Source organism: Choloepus didactylus, chromosome 6 (assembly GCF_015220235.1).
Source record: "Choloepus didactylus isolate mChoDid1 chromosome 6, mChoDid1.pri, whole genome shotgun sequence".
NCBI lineage: Eukaryota > Metazoa > Chordata > Mammalia > Pilosa > Megalonychidae > Choloepus > Choloepus didactylus.
In genome coordinates this window covers 129510253-129528473 of record NC_051312.1, presented here as the reverse complement: position 1 = coordinate 129528473, position 18221 = coordinate 129510253, and the positions used below count along the sequence as shown (strand labels likewise).

At 55.3% G+C, this 18221-nt stretch overlaps 1 protein-coding gene across 1 annotated transcript; it reads right to left on the bottom strand.

Moving 5' to 3' along the window:
* Positions 1-6702: 6702 nt before the first annotated feature.
* On the bottom strand, positions 6703-17856 carry LOC119537485 (ankyrin repeat and protein kinase domain-containing protein 1-like). The gene is given in 10 exon segments (XM_037839965.1): positions 6703-8016; positions 8019-8750; positions 9613-9649; positions 9920-10038; positions 10746-10901; positions 11549-11598; positions 11860-12011; positions 13206-13500; positions 17674-17765; positions 17767-17856. Coding segments are annotated over 10 exon segments (2292 nt in total). The 3' UTR covers positions 6703-7447.
* Between the last annotated feature and the right edge of the window lie 365 nt (positions 17857-18221).

Sequence of the window (18221 nt, the reverse complement as noted above, 5' to 3'; positions counted from 1 at the left end):
CTCCAGAAAGGAGCAAGTAGATGTGGGTATATGTAGGGGTGGGGGCTGCAGGCCCTTCTATAGAAAGTTCCTTCCCTCATCTCCCGGCCTCCCTTCCCACACTAGGTGCATACTCCCAGCCTGGGGATTCACTCCCAACCCAGGCAGCAGCATGGCCCTGACCCTAAACTGTCAACCGAGACGAGAGGGGAGAGGTTTCCAATGGGAATCCCACGGCATGCCCAGCGACGCCTCCCCACAGAGCAGCCGGGTCCTGCTGGGGACTAAGGTGGGGGGAGCCACGTGTCCCACTTCCCTACCTCCGCCCCTGCAAGTCCCAGCACCTTGGAAAGACCAGCGCTTTGCCCTTCTTGCCAACAGCAGAGCTGAGAAGACTCCGTGGAAAAGGTGCCTTCGAGGTGCTGGCTTTGTCTGTCTCTCTCTCTCTTCCCTTCTTCTGGGGCAGGTTGGAGGAAGCAGGGAAGGTCCCGAGTGCTGTGGCCTGAGCAGTTCTCCCTCCTCCCTGACAAGAGAAATTTGGCTTTTTAAAAATGAAGTATAAATGGTCCCGGTGAAGGAGGAATATTCTTACCACCTCGAGAATAGCAGTGGTGATGATAAACAAGGTGCAGGCTCCCACGGCTCTGGGGAGCTGTCAGGGCGTAATTTGCATACTAAATACAATATTTTTAGCACCAAAGTTTGGAACACTTAACTTGCCCTGAACACTTAATTATGGACTTTGATCTTCTCCCTGAACCTGAATGTAGCAGTAAGCCCTGGGCGAGGCTCCCGTCCCCAGGAGCACCCTGATCCCAGAAGACAGGCCACACGGGCCCCTGGTGGAGCTTGGGGGGGTGAACGGTGACCCAGCGACCAGCTCCCAGGGAAGGCGTCAGACCCCCAGCGGGCTAGAAACCCCGGGGGCATCTCAGCCAAACCCCGGGGACTTTGTGGCCGCTGACACCCACCCCATAACCAACATGTGAACAACACTAGTTTATGGAAGAACTTGACTTGGGTGCAAGCTAAAAAGTTCAATCTCGTCATTAGAAATCTTATGAGGTCACAGGTTTATCAGCCGCTTGGGACTTGGAAGACAAGACACAGGGAGGGAGAAAGAGACAGGAAGGAGGGAGGGAGGGAACCAATGACCTGAAATGAACGAAAGAAACGAACGAAGAAAGGAAGGAAAGGAGAGGGAGCCAGCCCAGCACCATCTGAGTGCAGGAGCGAGAGCAGGGAGAGCAGTGACAGGGAGAAGAGGGGAAGAGGGCAGGGCAGGGGCGGGAGGCGGGGCCGTGGAAAGTTGCCCACAGCTGTCACGAAGCTTCACGGCTCTGCCAGACGGGGGATTGACAGCTGGAGTGGGCAGGGGGAGGGCTCCACCTCCTCCCCCCTCAGTATTTCAGGGGCAAAAGGAACAGGAGGAGGGGGACCCGGTAACACAAACGTGGAAGGGGTGGCCCGGGCCCCGGGTCTCACACGAGGCCCTCAGCTGTGGCCCTTGCGCCTTGACAGCAGGGGTGGAAAGGGGGCTGGAGGGCTGATGCAGACCCTCCGACTCCTCTCTCCTCCTTGGCTTTCCCGGTGCCTCTGTCCCTGTGCCTGTCTTGTAATGAAAGGATCATCCTTTCGCCTTACAGTGGACAGAGATGCCGCCCCCCACCTGCCCCCTTCCTCCCCTAGAGCCTTCCGGGCAGGCAGGGCAGGGCACTGTGCGTGTGCCAACTCACTTCATCTTCGCCACCACCCTGGGGCAGGGGGTGCTGCCCCTTACTCAGATGAGAAACGGAGTCACACAGTGACAAGGGGGCAGGTCCGGACGTGACTGCATCTCTTCAGGCTGCCGACCCTTTTCCTTCTCCAGGTGGGTGCTGCAGTCCCAGGTGGCCTTGGGCTGGGGGAGATGTTCTGGAAATCGTGAAGGCAAGTAGTCCAGCAGGCTAGAAACCGAGTCACTTTGTCCGTCCATCCACCCAGCCGTTGTCTTATTCAGAACTTATTTACTGAGCAACTATTGTGCTCCAGGCCCTGGGAAAGGTGTAGGGAACAAAACAGTGAAGAAGACGGTCAGCATCCTTGCCTTCGCAGGGGTCACAGTGTAATGGGACGACAGGCATTAACCAAATAGCTACACAACAGTGACAGTGAAAGCCTCCACTTGCCCTGGCTAGGGGTAGAGACCATTGCGGGGTGGGGTAGGGGGTGCAGGCAACCAGCTGCCCAGCTCCAGGGGCACCGCGTACCCGGATGACCGCGAGGAGTGAGGCAGCAGCCCCAGCGTGCCTTGGCTCCAGATGGAGGTGATTTGGTGAGGGCAAGGCGGACAGTCTGGAGAACTTCCTGGATGGCCAGGGCAGGAGGTGTGGAAAGGAGCAATGAGCTCATCCCATTTACAGAAGAGAAGCCTCTTGTACGGGGAGGGTGGTTTGTCCAGGTGGCAGGGCTGGCGTTTGAACCCACGGCTTCTGACTCTGTGTCTTAGATAGTCCATTCCATCCCAGTTTTCCCACCGGCCCTGAGAGAAGTTAGAGGAGGCTGGTGTGGTCTGAAAATTAAAAAGAGAGAGGAAGAAAAACTGGGCAGAACCTTTAGGTTGCCACCCTTGGGGCGTGTGGGAACAGCCTGCCCCAGCAAGCAGATGAGGGAGGAGGGGGTGTGGGATGAGCAGGGGGTGCAGTTTTTAGTGGGGTTTCTGCAGTGAGCGGGCCAGGGAATGGGCATCGACATGCCTGAGGACCCTCTCTTGCCAACCATGTGCCACTGGCTCTGCTACCCCCAGGCTCTGGAGGGCCCAGGGAGCTGGTGGGACAGAGCAGACCATCTTTGGAGGGGGGACCCACCCTGACATTGGGGGCCATAGGGGAGGGGAGAAGGGGGTGCCTGGTAAGAACAGCTCCCCGCTCCTCTTCCCATCCCAGGTCTGCTTAGGCATCTAAGGCAGCCCCAGTGCAGAGGACCAGGGATACCCCAGGAGAGGGAGCAGGGCAAGAGCAGCTGGGGCAGAACCCCCTGGCTGGAGAGGTTCTTTTAATCCTGGCTGGGTGATTGGTAGCCCCAAGTCCATAGGAATGCCTCCTGAACACGGCCTGTGTTTGGGACTTTCTCCCGTAGTGACACCTGGCTTCTGTCCTGAGCCTGGAAACGTGGGTGAGAGGCCACAGAGAGGACGCAGCCTCCCTGGCACTGCTGGTGGCCAGGCAAGGGGAGGGAGGTGGTCCCACTTGGGGGTGGTGAGGGGCAGGGCCTGGAGGAGGGGCTGCAGAAACAAAGGGGCAGCAGCCACACCTTGGGGATTCTCCTGGCCAGACCCAACTCCAGACCCCACCCTGTTGCCGACATGGGTGTGCGGTGTGGGTGAGAGAGCCATTTACGAGGCCAGGCTCAGGCTGCATCTGGGGCAAGGGAAAGGGTGGGGTGGGCAAAGAGAGTTAGGAAAATGCCCTGGAGGAGTGAAGCCCCACGGTCTGTCTAGCCCCATCTTCCCACCAAGACTCAGGCCCCCTCCCATCCCTCCCCCTGTTTCTCCCGGCAGCCTCTGTATGCATCCCCGTCCTCTCGGTGCCTGCAGAGCCCTCAATCTGCCTCTGCCCCTTTAAGGCACAGTAGGGTCCAACCAAGCGGCTCATGGGCCTCCGACCCTCCCCTCTCCCAGCGGATGCAAACACGCGGCCACCTTCGCTTTGCTCACATGGGCCCCACTGTTTGGCACTCGTGGCTCTGGGTAATACACTCTGGAAGTTCCTCAGAGCTGTGGCTCAGAGGGCACAGCTGCCTGGAGGGGAAGGTTTGCTTCTGCCCTATAGCTGTCTTGACACTATTTTAGGTGTGTCCCTCAGAAACATCTTTGCCAAGAGGTCTCAGTGTCGCCTCCCCAGAATGGCTGGCAAAGGAGAGTGGGCAGCCGCTACCCAGAGCAGCCTGGCTAAGAGGCTCAAAAAGGCTGGGTGACCTGTGCCTGTTTCAGTTTGCTAAAGCTGCCAAAGTGCAATGTCCCAGATATGGGTTGGCTTTTACAATGGGGATTCATTAACTTGCAATTTACAGTTCTAAGGCTGTGAAAATATCCAATTCAAGGCATCAACAGGACTCTGAAGACAGGCTGCCGACATCTGGGACACCTCTGTCATATGGGAAGGCGCATGGCTAGCGTCTGCTGGTCCTTCTCTCCTGGGTTTCATTGCTTTCAGCTTCTGGCTGCTCCGTCTCTCAGCTTCTCTGGATACTTGTCTTAATTTAATCTCTTAGCTTTTCTGGGGCTTCTCTGAGCTCTCTGGGCTTTTTCTGTGTGCCCTTTATCCTCTTATGAAGGACTTCAGTAAGGGGAATAAGACCCTTCTTGAATGAGGTGGGTCACATCTCAATTGAAATAACCTAATCCAAAGGTCCCACCTTTGGGTCTGCATCCACAGGGATGGATTAACATGGCTTTTTCTGGGAGTACATAACAGCTTCAAACTACCAGTGTCTTCTTCTATGGGAAAAATTCCACTGTGGTGGAAAAAACCACAAGAAACTAATGTGTAGTATACTTACTAAGTGCCCAGTCCTTTGCCCTACGTGGCATCTAATTTTATTACAACAACCGTGTGAGATAAGCATTATCACTGTTACAGATGCAACAGAAGCTAAGAAAGTTCAGCAACGTAAGGTCATAGGCCGAGTGAATGGCTCAGCCGAGATTTGGACCTGGTCTATCTGGCGTCAAAGCCCATGGTCTTTCCACCAAACCCAGCCTCCCACCGCTTCTCTCCTTTGCCTCAGCCTAGCCACTTCATAGGGTGACGATTCTGAATCTCCCTAGAACCCAAAGAAGGCAGGTCTATTGGGATGGGACCAGGGTAGGTGCTGTGCGTGTCCACATGGGTCTGTGTCTGGGTCTGGTACCTGGAGAAGGGAGAGGCAGGTGCCAGCAGGGAGTATTGGCCTGAATTAGTCACCTCACTTCTCCCCAGGAGTAAGGGGTCTAAGGATCTCGGCCTAGAACCAAGGATAATCCAAGTTGAAATGGTTCCTAGGGATCCATCTCCATGGGCCTGGACAATAGGTGCAAAAAGATCATCTACCAGCTCTGACCCCTTTCTTCCAGGTCTCGATACTGCCTTTCCTTAAACTCTTTTGAACAGGATGAAGAAGACACTATTCTCTCCCATGGTTCACTCCTGACAATTCACACTCCTGATAGAGGCTCAACTGGCTATGAATATGTAGCCCCCACATCCCTTGTCTGCCCCATGTGGAATCCTAGACTTGGAGCTAGACTCAGAATTCAGGGTGTCACGAGGAGCAGACGGCACCATGCCCCCTCCCCTTTGCTCCTCCCTGCACAGTCCTGTCCTGGGAAACACACAACTCCCAGGGGCGTTTATGACTAAAAGCCTTGCCTAAGGCTTAGTCTCAGGGAGCACAAGGAGAGTGGACCAGGCAACTATTGGGGAATAGGAGGATAGGATAGTCTGCTAAGCGTCCCCTGCCCAGTCCTCAGGCGTCCCCCCGCATCCAACCAAGAGAAGAAAAAAACTCCCACCAGCCCAGGGCTGCTGGCCAGTAACTGTCTGCATGGTTATGCTACAGAAGGGCACGGAGGACCCATGGGACTCCCTCTGGTGGTGGTTCCCAGCTCAGGCTGCTCTTGGGAATCATCCAGGAAGTTGATTCAGCATCCTGAATGCTGATGTCAGGATCTACCCTGGAGATTCTGATGAACTGGTTGAGGGTAGGGTCATGTATTGATTTTTATTTTTAAGCAACCGCTCTCCACCCCAACCCCTAACTCGCCCAGGAGATTCTAACGTGCAGCCACTACGTAGAACTGCTTTTCTGGGGTCAGCCCAGCCCCCTCCCCCACCCCCCAGCTGGCTCTCTGCTGTGGCGGTGGGCTGTGGCATGGTGGGGTGTAGTCTCCAGGGTCTAAAAGCTGCAGCCACAGTCAGGGGCCACAGGATGGAGGGACAACGTTGCCAGCTCTGCCAAAAAGGCCTTGTGCACCCAGCAGGAGTGGATGTGGAGCCACAGGTTCCCTCTGCCCTGTCTCTCAGCCCATGCTGAGGTGGAGGCTGCTGACGGTGGGGGGGTCCTGCCTAGCCCCAGCACCCAGCCCAGGAGAGCCAGGCTGCTGGATAGTAACAAGCAAAGGCGAGTCTGCCACCTGGGTTGGGGGTGAGCTGGCCAGTGGTTGGGGCAGAAGATTTGCATTCTCTGAAAATCACAAAACATCCTTCAGTTGGAGAGGCAGCTTTCAGCGTGCTATCCCAGCAGTGTGGAGTGGTAGAGAAGCACGATTGGCCCCTGTCTACCACCCCCCCCCCACCTTCCCAATTCCATATGTCTGGGCAGGGCAGGAAACCCACAAACGGCTTGGCCAGGGCCCAGGGCGCCCAAGGCCAGTGCAAGCCGTCCCAGCCAGGAGTGGCTCCTCACCAAGCCCAGAAACCCAGCCCTGACACCCTCCACCCCCTCAGCTCTCCTCATCTGCATCTCCATCTCCATGTGAACTCACACACAGACACAGGATACAAACACCCCCTCCAACTCCTCTCATCATCTCCTCCATCTCTTCCCCCCATGTGAACTCACACATATGGATCAGACACACGTGCTGCCCCAGACGCATCACACCACTCACACACATATCAGCTAACACACAATCCTGCCCCCGTATACCACCTGGTCCCACAGGTCTGTCCATCTCTGAAGGGGGGGACACTCAGGTCCACAGCTTTAATGACTTAAGGTTTGAAACCTGGTGGCGTGATGGGTTGCACAGAAGGGTGGGCAGGGGCCCCAGGAACGAGTCTCCCCCACAGGATCACTTGTCCACGGAGCACCTCATCCGTCACTCCCTAGAGACTGTGGGGAACCCAGGCATTGGGACCAGGGCCACCAAGAAGACACATGCCTGGCGTGGCGACAGGGGCTGGCTGGGGCTTTCCATAGTGAGCGGGGATTTCCTCTGAACTTCCAGCTCCTGCCCTTCGAGCAGAGTGAGTGAGCCTGGCTCTCCTGCTCCAGTCTGTGGTAAGGGACTAAGTAACACGAGGTGTGAGCTGGATGGGACTCACTGCCCTCACTTCCATGCTCCCTTCATCTTCTGAGGGTTTCCTAGGGTCCAAAGCCCCCTGGGAACTCAGGGGCAAGTGGCAGAGGTGACAGGAGTCTTAGGAATGGAGGGGGAATCCCCTTTGGGGACCTGAGCCCAGGGAGGGGGGTGGGGTGTAAGGATCTGAGGAGATGTGCAAGGGGACATTGAGGAAGAGGCTCTCCAAGACTCTCCAAGCTGCCCCTTCCACAGCTACAACCTCAAAGGTGTTTCTTCCCCTTCCTCATCACCAAGGAGACCAGGATCCTGCTTCCTCTCGAGGCTGAAGGGGCAGATGGGGAGCGCAGAGATCAAGGGGCCCTCCTAGAAGCCTGGCTTCCCTTCCTCCAGCCCCTCTCCTCCCAGGTGAGGAGATGCCCAGGTTCTCTAAGCTTCTGCGTGAGCTCCAGGCTCAGCAGCACCCAGAATGGCCAGTGAGGGCTCCTTGCCTTCTAGGAAGGCGATGGTGCCCTGCTTGTGGCTTCGGAGGGCCAGCTGCAGGGGTGTGCAGCCCACCCCTTCCCAGACGTCCATCTGGGCCCCAGCCTTGACCAGCACTTTGAGGATGGCTGTGTTGCCCTTGAGGGCTGCCAGGTGGGCAGGTGTCCAGCCCACCTTGTTGCAGGCCCGGACATCTGCGCGGTGTTCCAGGAGACTGATGACGCTCAGGAGGGCCCCTCTCTGCACTGCCAGGTGGAGGGGCGTCCAGCCCGACTGCTCAGCAGCATTGGGGTTGGCCCCACACTGCAGCAGCGCCGACACCACCACCTCCTCTGCGTGGCGGGCAGCCAGGTGCAGGGGCGTCCAGTTCATGTCGCCGCGAGCACCCAAGTCTGCGTGACTCTCAGCCAGCAGGCGGACGATCTCCAGGTGGCCCTTGAAGGCTGCAAGGTGCAGGGGTGTCCAGCCCTGCCAAGTCGGCAGCTCGGTGCTGGCCCCATACCTGAGCAGCATCTGCAGATCAGGTACTTGCCTCTGGCAGCCGCGGTGTGCAGCGGGCTACAGCTGCTCTGATCGAGGGCGTCAGGGGCTGCCCCGCTCTTGAGCAGATGCTGGATGGCCCTGACCTTGCCCCGCTCCACAGCCAGGTGCAGGGGCGTCCTCAGGTTTCTCTGTCGAGCATTCATCTCGGCCCCCTGGCCAGTCAGCAGCTTGACCAGGCTGACGTGGCCAAAGTAGGCAGCCACGTGGAGGGGGCTCTTGCCTTCAGCCTCACACAGGTTGGGGTCCGCCTGGCGGGAGACCAGCAGCCGGGCCACGTTCTCAAAGTTGTTCTGCGCGGCCAGGAGGAGTGGCGTCCAGCCCTCGTGCTCCTGGGCGTCTACGCGGGCCCCATGCTCCAGGAGCAGGCGGGCCGTCCGGTCATCCCCGTTCTGGGCTGTGAAGTGCAATGGCGCCCAGCCATCCTCGTCAGCCAGGTTGGCGTCGGCTCCGTGCTCCAGGAGCAGGGCACACAGCTCGGGCTGCTGGTCCTGCGCGGCGATGAGGAGGGGCGTGTAGCCACAGGCCGTCTGGGCGTCCACGTCCACCTCGTGGGCCAGCAGCAGCCGCACCTGCTCCACACTGCCCTGGGCCACCAGGAAGTGGAGGGGGGTGACCTTGTTCTCGTAGATGTGCAGCTCCTCGTCACCGGGCACCGAGCTCTCACCGTCCGACAGCTGCAGGGCTCGCTTCAGGTAGTCTCCCGAGTCTGCTGGGAGGAAGACGGGGTTGAAAGAGACTTGTGCAGAGGTCAGCTCGGCCCTCCCTCTGCATCCTGGAGGTGCCATCCAGGAAGGGCGACCACGGGAGGAGAGGGAAATGGCTTTCCTGAGAATAACAGATCACTCCACAGTTAATACTGTTACTGTCATGGTCAGACACTGCTCCATTGTCTTAGAGAACTGCGTCTGGCAGCTCTTCCTGCAAAGACGAGGCAGAGGGAGCACTGTGGCTTGAGTTCAAATCCCGCCGCCACCACTTAGCATCATGTGACCAGTTCTCCACCTCTTGGAGCCTCCCGGTCCTTCTCTGTAAAGGGGAGGCTGACAATGCCTGCCTCAGCCTGCTGCTGTGAGGACAAATGATGCAGGTAAAGGCTTTTGGAAGAGTGCCTGGCACACAGTAAGGAACGACAAGTCAAAAATAAATTTATGGTTGGAGCTTTGCAACCTGAACCCCTGAAAGGTCATTAAGGACCCACTTCTTGCTCCACCCAGCAACACATTAGAATTTTAAATTAAAACATAAACAAAACCCCTGCCCAGCCAACCCCCAGAGATTCGGGTTTAACCAGTCTGTGTGGGGCCCAGGCGTCAGGATTTTCTTTTTAATTCCCTGAGAACTGATGCTCCACCTCCCAGGATGGGAAGGAAGGAGTGGGCCTTGCAAGAACACAGAGTGGAAAGGAAAACAGAGCCAGGAACCCCAAAGGCATGTGCATTTCTGGAACATGGACCAAGTGCTGGGAGTCACCACCCCTGACTTGTGACGGCCCAGGGAGGAGGGCCGGGCTGGAGGAGGATGGGGAAAGGAACCTGCCTCTGGTTCCATCTCCTGCACCCTGGACTCACCGCTGTCCATCAGCTCCTGGCTGACCTCCTCACTGACCTGCGGAGGGGAACCGGAAGACAAAGGCACGGATCAGCAGGCGGTTTTGATCTGTGCCATCCTCCCCTCCTCCCCTCCTTCCCTCTCTCCAGTACCCCATCCTGGGACTCCCAGCCGGAGCTGGGCCTCTTGGCTTGGTGAGCAGGCTGGGAGCTGGATTTCAGAGCCCACCCCAGCCGGGCAGCCTTGTGAAGGACACAAGACTGGGACAGACCACCCAGCGGGCTCCAGGCAACATGAGGGGTGGCCTGCCCAGCCCACAGCTGTCACCTCCCGGGGCCGCTGCAGCAACGGCTTGCAGGACACTTTCCTGGCCAGGGCCTCGCTCTCTGGGTCGGCCACGGGACTCTGGAGTAGGGACAGCAGCATGTCTGTCTCCACTGTGATGTCTGCAAGCAACAGGAAAGCAAGCAACAGGCTGGCAGCAGTCCCTTCCTCCTTTTAGACACCCTATAACATCCCCCATGTCCCCCCAAGTTCATTTCTGGGTTCATTTACTCACTCATATGCACGAGGAGGCGGGAAGCCTGGGTCCCAGCCTCAGCTCAGCTGGGCCACATTTGGCAAGTCATTGACCCTCTCTGGGGATCAGAAACCTTTCTGTAAATGAGGTCCAGGACTAGGCAATTTCTAAGGTCTCACGTGTGTTTCCATAGTCTCTAAAGGACTGGATAACTTTGAAGTCTGTTTCATGCCTGTGATCCCAGGATCTGGGAACCTGTTATAGGTGAGGGCATTGTGGGTTGGAAAGGAGCCCTGGCTAATGGAAAAACTCAGCAGTAGAGCCAGGCCAGATCCCACCTCTTCTGACTTCCTGAAACAAGAGTTTCCTATGCTACTCCCCACAGGTGCACACATTCACACACACAGAACCAGGCCTCCATCCTCAGCTGCCCTGGCTCCCCAATGCCCTTGTCCCGGCACTTGATTCCACCTTAATAAGTCATCCAGGCCTCAGTGACACAGGGCTCGCTCTGCATCGCTCTCAAGAGTGGCCTTGGGGCTCCAGTCTTCTCTCCTGCGGGACCCCTTGCATTCCACCCCACCCAGCGCCCCAGTGCCCCAGCACCCCGGGGAGGCGAGGCTGGAGGAGAACCTGGAAATCTCGGCCTCTTCTTGGGGTCCTGGTCCCAGCAGCGCTTCGTCAGATCCACCATCTGCTGGGCCTCGCCCGGCCACTCATCGGAGACCAGCTGCAGGGAGGGCCGCATGCCCGCGGCCACGTGGACAATGGTGGCCATCATGTTGAGCCCTGCAGAAGGAGGCCCAGGCCAGGTGGGTGCTGGGAGGCTTGGGCCGAGGTGCTGGGCAGGCGGCAGGGGCTCTGAGGATCCCCAGAGCACCATGCACACAATAGGCTCCAGAAATGGTTGGTGAGTACACAGCTAAGTTGTGGGCAGACTGACAGTCAGGTCTGAGCCACTGAGTCTCTCCGCATGGCTCCAGCCGCCTCCCAGGCCAAGACCAGACATCAGCCCCCCACTGCAGGCCTTTGCTGTCCAAGGTGGCAGGACAGACACAGGCCCAGTTAAAGGCTTTGCCTTTCCACTTTGCTAGGTTATCCAAGTTTCCTGACAGTCTGTCTTCTTGGCCTCTAGGTGTCAGGGGCAGGAGTGCAAGAAGGCAGGGGCAAACCCTTAGGAAGGCAAGAGACTTGGAGCCAGAAAGCATGAGGGGAAGAGCTGATTTTTGTCTACTCTTACTTTTAATGTGAGCACTAGAAAACGGGAGGAGGAGAGGAGAGGAGGATGAGAATGGGAACACCTGAAGAGAATACGGGGTTCCAGCCTCTTCTTCAGCCCTCACTAACCCTCAGCCCTCCCACAGCCCCCTTCCCAGGACCCCATCTGGAGGGTTCCTAGTCCTGTCTCTAGATACAAAACCATGGCCGCCCGCTACCTGAATACGGCTTCTTCTGAGTGAGGATCTCCCAGACGACGATCCCGAAGCTGTGGACAAGGGAAGATGCGGCCTGAATGACTTTCTCGGATATTCATGGGCACCCTAGTCAGGGGATGCCAGGGACCAGCCAATCCCAGTCAGAACCTCTCTGGCCAGCATTGCCCTCCATTCCTCTGCTTCCCGCGGGCAGGGATGGACTGACCTCCAGCCCCACCCCAGACCTCGGCCCTGCCCCGTCCTGCCCAGGGTGGTGGCAGCCAGCAGCCCCTGGGTGTGCGGCTCAGAGTCCAGCCCTGCCCCCTGCTCACCTGTACACATCGTATTTGGGCCCCAGGGCCTTGCTACTCTCCAGGAACATCTCGGGGGGGATGTAGCTGAGGGTGCCCCGGAGAGCTGACCTCTCGATGTACTGCATCCGGGTTGACTGCTCAATCCACTTGGACAGGCCAAAGTCCGAAATCTGGGAGGAAGCCAGAAGTGGGGAATAGGGTGCAACGGAGTCTTGTCTCCAGGAAAGCGCTTCGGTTTCGCAGCCTCTCCAGCGGCATGTCACAGCAAGAGCTGAGGCTCTCCCAGCTCTACCACCTACTGCCTGGGTGATCTTGGACAAGTCATTTATCTTCTCAGAGCCTCGATTTGCTCATCCGTAAATGGAAATAATGTGAGTACTTCACTCAGAATGTTCAGATGAGGATTAAAGGAGGGAAAAGGCAGAAAGCACTGAGAACAGTGTCTGGCACATAGTGAGTACCTTGTAGTTATCGCCATTTTCTGGAGGGGCAACGGATAAAGTTGGCAAAGAAATGCCGTCTTTGGGGAGGCTTTTTTCACTCCACCCCCATGGGCCCTGAAGCACTTACACCATGGCCTCATTATGTATATTCAACTCCCCTTTGCTTCCACCCCTTGATTCATTCGTTCACCAGTTTACCATTCTCTCAGACAATCCCGCTGGGTACTGAGGATCAGGCAGTAGACAAGAAAGGTGAGAGATACCCCCACCCCCTTACACTCATAAGTGCTGATCAGAAGAGGGAATATAATCATTAATGAAACAATTTCATAAGTGATTAAATATTTTACAGTTGGGGTTAGCACTATGAAGAAACAGAGGTACCATAAGGGTATACAACAGGGGCCTGCTGCAGGGATCGGGGAAGGCCTCCCTTTGGAAGTGATGTTTGAGTTGAGAGCTGAAGGATGAGCCGGTGTTTGCTACATAAAGAGAGGAGAGTGGGGAACAGTGTTCCAGGCAGAGGGAACAGAATGTGCAAAGGTCTAGAAGAAGAAAAGAGTGTGGCATGTTTTAGGAACTGAAAAATGGTCATTATGAACTTCCCCAGGAATTATCTCACTTATGCACATCCCCACCCTAAGAAAGAATAGGCACAGTAGGGTTTATTCTACCCACTTTAGAAATGGAAAACTGAGGTCCAAAGAGGGTTATTCCAAGGATCCTGTGCCCAGCCTCATGCACTGGCTTTTGGTGCCCACCCATCTCTGTTTTAGGTGTGACCCATACCTTCAATATTTGTTCACCAAGTGAGCTCCTTGAAATTCTTGACAGGCCACAGAGAAGGCAAGTAGATAATCCTGCTCACCTGGTGTGGTCTCTGGAGTCAAAGGAGGCTGAGGGACTGACCAGGACCCTTACCTTGACATGCATGTTACCATCCAGGAGGATGTTGCCCGGCTTGAGGTCCAGGTGGAGCAGAGGTGGCTTCATGCTGTGGAGGAAGTTCATGGCCAGGCTGGTCTCGTGGATGATGCGGAACTTGAGCTGCCAGCAGAGGCTGTGGGTGGGCAGCGTCTTCTCCAGGGAGCCGTTGGCCATGAACTCCATCACAATGCCCAGGGGCTGCTTGCACACCCCATAGATGGAGACGATGTGCTGAAACTTGATCTTCTCCATCTTGGCTGCTTCTTCAATGAGGCAGTTCACATCAGAGCTACGGAGAGGGGGGAGCAGGAGATGGAAGAGGGCACCCCATTAATTGTCTGTGCAATCAGCAGAACTAGGCAGGATGCCAGGCTGTGCAGACCCAGGGAAGCCTTGGGGGCTTGCACGGCAGTGGAGGTAGAAAGAAAAACATGGCCTGATCCCTAGAAGGCAGCAGAGGTTAAGGGCCAGATGCCCGGCAGGGACAAGACAGAAAGGAAAGGAATTCGCTGCAACAGAGCACAGCGTGCCTTTTATCCTGGCTACTTGTTTATGTGTGTATGACCCCTGGTACACTGCAAGGCCCTGGAATGCCAATATTATGCCTCATGACTTCCGTTTTAAAATATCATTTATTGCCGTTTTGATTGTGAAGGTGATACACATACCTCATAGAAAATCTAGAGAATGCAGAGAACTAGAAAGAAGACTATGTAAATCATTAGTAATCCAACCTTCTGGAAGTGGCTCCGTTAGTATATTCCTCTACCATACATGTTCAAGGTATCTCTCTCCCTTCCTCCCTCCCTTTCGCTCTGTTCTCCTCTTTCAGTTGTAGCGTGTGTGCTCATTTGTGACCTGGTTTTCTCGTTCAGGCAGCACAAGCACTTCCTCACATTGAGATTTCTCCCAAAGCATGAGCTTTCATGGCTGCCCGGAGCTCTGTTTTAGGGAAAAACTCCAATTTTTTCCTCCTTGTGCTGCCCACACCCTATTGCCAGGCACGACACAATACATCTTGGCTGAATCAAACAGAAATCAAGACTTAAGGGAAGGCCTTTCAAAATCAGCGTTCACAAAGTCTCTGGCTCATTCTACTGTATGTACCACGGGATAGTAACTACGCAAATTGTCGTGGACTGTTTGGGATGCGGGGATGGGATTAGGAGAAATGACATTTTTAAAAGCACAGTGCAGTGGCAATGCAGTCAGAGGCTGCTGGAGACACGCACACGGGGGCCTCCCTGGGACGCCAGCCTGAGACCCCGGCCCCACCTCTGGGAAAAACCTCCCGCTGTCCCTCGGCAGCTGGACAGGCTGTTCCCACATGTTCTTGCCCTCACGCCTCTGCTGTCCACCCCACAGCCCGCCCACACCTCTGCAAGATTTATTTGCTCTGTCTCCTCTTGTCCTCTTGGGTCCACAGGAACTGGGAAGGCGTCTGTCACAAACGGGGAAAAGCCTGGGGTCTGGGGTCAGAGCAGCCTGATTGCAAATCCCAGTTTCACCATTTATTATCTGCATGGCCTCGGGCAAGGAAGCTCTCTAGGCCTCAGTTTCTTAACTGTACAGTGGGAATAACAGTGATGACCTTGCTCAGTTCCCCTTCACGTGCAGACTTCTTGAAAGCATTTGTTACACCTGCTGCCTCTCTTTTCCTCCTCTCCCACCATCCCCTTTCATCTGGTTTCTGGTCTCAGTACTTGACTGAGCAGCTACTGCTAGGTGACTGACGACCTCCCTGTTGCTATATCCAATGGGCATGTTTTCATTTCCCGGCTTACTCATCTCCTCAGCAGCATGGGGCACGGCTGATTTCTCGTTCTTTGTCCTGGAAATACTCCCTTCCCTCAGCCACGTGCCAACACTCTCCTGGATTTCACTCTCTCATTCTGGTCACTTCCTGTTTCCTCTGTTGGTTCATATCTGTTGCTTGACCAACCCCTAGGCTCCGTTTGAAGCTCTCTGCTCTCCTCTTCGCACTCTGTACTCTTTCTTTAGGCAATCCTGGCCTCTCCAGTTGGGTATCTATACATAACGTGTCTAAGTCAAACTCTTGATTCTCCCCCTAAAACCCACTCCCCCCTCAGCCTTCTTCATCTCGGTGAGTGGGTCACATCTTTCCAGTTCCCAGGCAAAGACCTCATGTCCTCCCTGCCTCCTCTTCTCTCATCCTCCATTCCAGTCCCTCTGAAAGTCCCGTCAGCTCTACCTGCAAATATAGCAAGAATCTGACCACTTCTCACAACTCTACCATTCGCATCTTGGTCCATGCCTCCTAATTGGTCGCTCTGTTTCTCCCTCTTCCCCTAGAGCATCTATCCTCAACCCAGCAGCCTAAGTGATATTTTAAGATGTAGGACGGGTTTCTCAAAATGTTAAATGTAGAATTTCCAAATGATCTGGCAATTCCTCTCCTAGGCATATACCACCAAAGAATTGAAAACAGGGGCTCAAACAGATATTTGTATGCCATTGTTCACAGCAGCATTATTCACAACAACCAAAAGGTGGAAACCACCCAAGTGTCTATCAACAGATTAAATGTACAAACAAAATGTGGTCTATCCATACAATGAAATAGTCATTCCAAGGAATGAAGTTCTGATATATATACAACATGGATGAATCTAGAAAAACATTATGCTAAATGAAATAAGCCAGACACAAAGGACAAGAATTGTATGATTCCCCTTATATGAAATATCTAGAAAGGCAAATTCATAAAGACAAAAATAGATGAGAGGTTACCAGGGGCTGGGGGGAGGGGGTGAAATGAAGGGTTATTGCTTCATAGTTATGGCATATCTAGTAATGAAAAAGTTCTGAAAATGGTGGTGGACGTACTTAATGCCACTGAATTGTACACTTAAAAATGGTTAAAATGGTAAATTTTAAGTCATTTATATTTTCCCCACAATAACAAAATTAAAAGGAAAAAAAAAAATGGTAGGACAGAGCATATCCCTGCTCTGCTCAGACCCTTCCAATGGCTCTCATCTCACAGTGAAAACCAAAATCCTTCCACTGGCATGCAAAGCCCTACCTGATTTGCCCCAACTCTGGACATGGTTTGCTGAACTCGTCTCCCACTAATCACTCCCTCACTGCCTCAGCTTCTGCCATCCCAGTCTCTTGCTGTTCTTCCAACATGCCAAGAGAATTCTCACCGCAGGACCTTTGCACGTGTGTTCCCTCGCCTAGAACACTGTTCCCTGAGAGAGCCACATGGCTTTGCTCTTTCATTTGCTTCAAATCTCTACTCAAATGATTCCTTATTAGCAAGTATTTTACAGGCAACTGTGTACAAAATAGCAACCCCACCCCACTCTGGCACTCTTTATCCCCCCATAGACAGATGTCCACAAATGGATATTCTAGCTCCAACCTTTTCTCTGATATCAGATCTACCTATTCCTAAGTATTTCAGACAAGAAAATATCAAGTGGTCATAAGTGCCAAAGGCAAAAAGAGTTACAATTATGTGTTTATTTTCTGTCTTCCTCTATTAGAGGAAGGGGTTTTGATTTGTTCACTTAGTGCTTAGAACGAATCAATCTCATCCATGACCTCACTTCAATGACCACCTAACAAAATGACTTGCAAATTTTAATACTGCTAGCCCTGACTTTTGCTCTGAAGTCTACTGACAGTCTAGGCCCCCAACATTCTCATGCCTGAAGGATGACAACAGTCTCCTAACTGGACCAGCAGCCATCTGTCCCTCTAATAGACTCTCCAAACTGTAAATCTGATCAGTTCCCACCACCACCTCACCTCACCAACAGCCTGGCCTGTAAACCCTCAGTGTTTCTTTTCCACCTGCCCCATCACTCGCTCAACTCCATCCATAACGGCCAGTTTTCATCCTTCATACCTATCAACAGTCCCTCCTACCACCGGGCCTTTGCACAGTCTGCTGCCTCTTCCAGGAAAGGTTTCTCCTCTTTTCCTAGTTAACTCAAGCTCATTCTTCACAAGTGCAACTTCCCCAGGGAAGCCCTTTTCTCATTTGTCCAACTCTCTGATGAGGCGTTCCAGATGGCCTGCAGCAGGACCCCCGTGAGAGCAGAGCCCCGAGAGTTGGGGATGGGTGGGAAGGCGGCAGGGGGGCGGGTCAGGCCGTCATACCATCTGGTACCCAGAAGGAAGGAGGCGGCTGGGAAGAAGCAGCAGGACACGTTTGGGAGGTTCAGATGGGACAGAGGCACCTTAGGAGGGCAGTGCCTGCTCACCTTTGACCTCTGCCGATTCCAACAAACAGCTATGGTGTGCCAACTATGCAGGAGAAGAAAGCAAGCAGGACGTGGCTCTGCCTGTGGGAGCTCAGGCTTCTGGATAGAATCTATAAACCCCATAGAAAGAGTCTCAGCATCCACCTCAGCCCACCCCTCCCTCAGGACCTCCCTTGGCCGAAAGCTGGCCGGGCCTCAGTTTCTTCTCCTCCGGGGCGCGCGGGTACCTGGAGGCGTCCGGCAGGAGGCCGGGGGAGCACTTGATGGCGTACTCGGTCCGCCAGAGCTTGTGCCGCGCCTGGAACACTTGGCCGAAGCCCGCCGCTGGCCACTGGGCGCCAGTCGTCCTCGAAGTCGTCGCGGCTGAAGACCGCGAGGCTGCCCAGGCGCCGCTCCGCGCCCGCGGCCATGGGGTCGGCGTGGCCCGCCTGGGCCCTGGCCGGCGCCGCGCTCTCCCGCGCCGGGGCTGCAGGCTGGTGGCGGCGAGGAGCCTCGGCTTCCTGCTCCTCAGGTCCCGGGGTGGGTGGGGATCGCGAGGCCGGCCGGGCCCTCCTCCTCCCGCGCCCCGGAGGCGCCGATCCTGCCCTGCAAAGGCGGGGAAACCCGGAGCAGGAAGGCAGGGGTGGGGGAGTGGGGGTAGGGGGGGAGACCCGGGCCTGGGAAGGGGGTTTGCTCTCTAAAGCACCCCACAAAAGACTTGCTCTCTCGCCAAGAAGCTCCCTTCCCAGGCCAGCATCCTTCCTCAGTCTCAGCCTTTGATAGCCCCCCACACGGC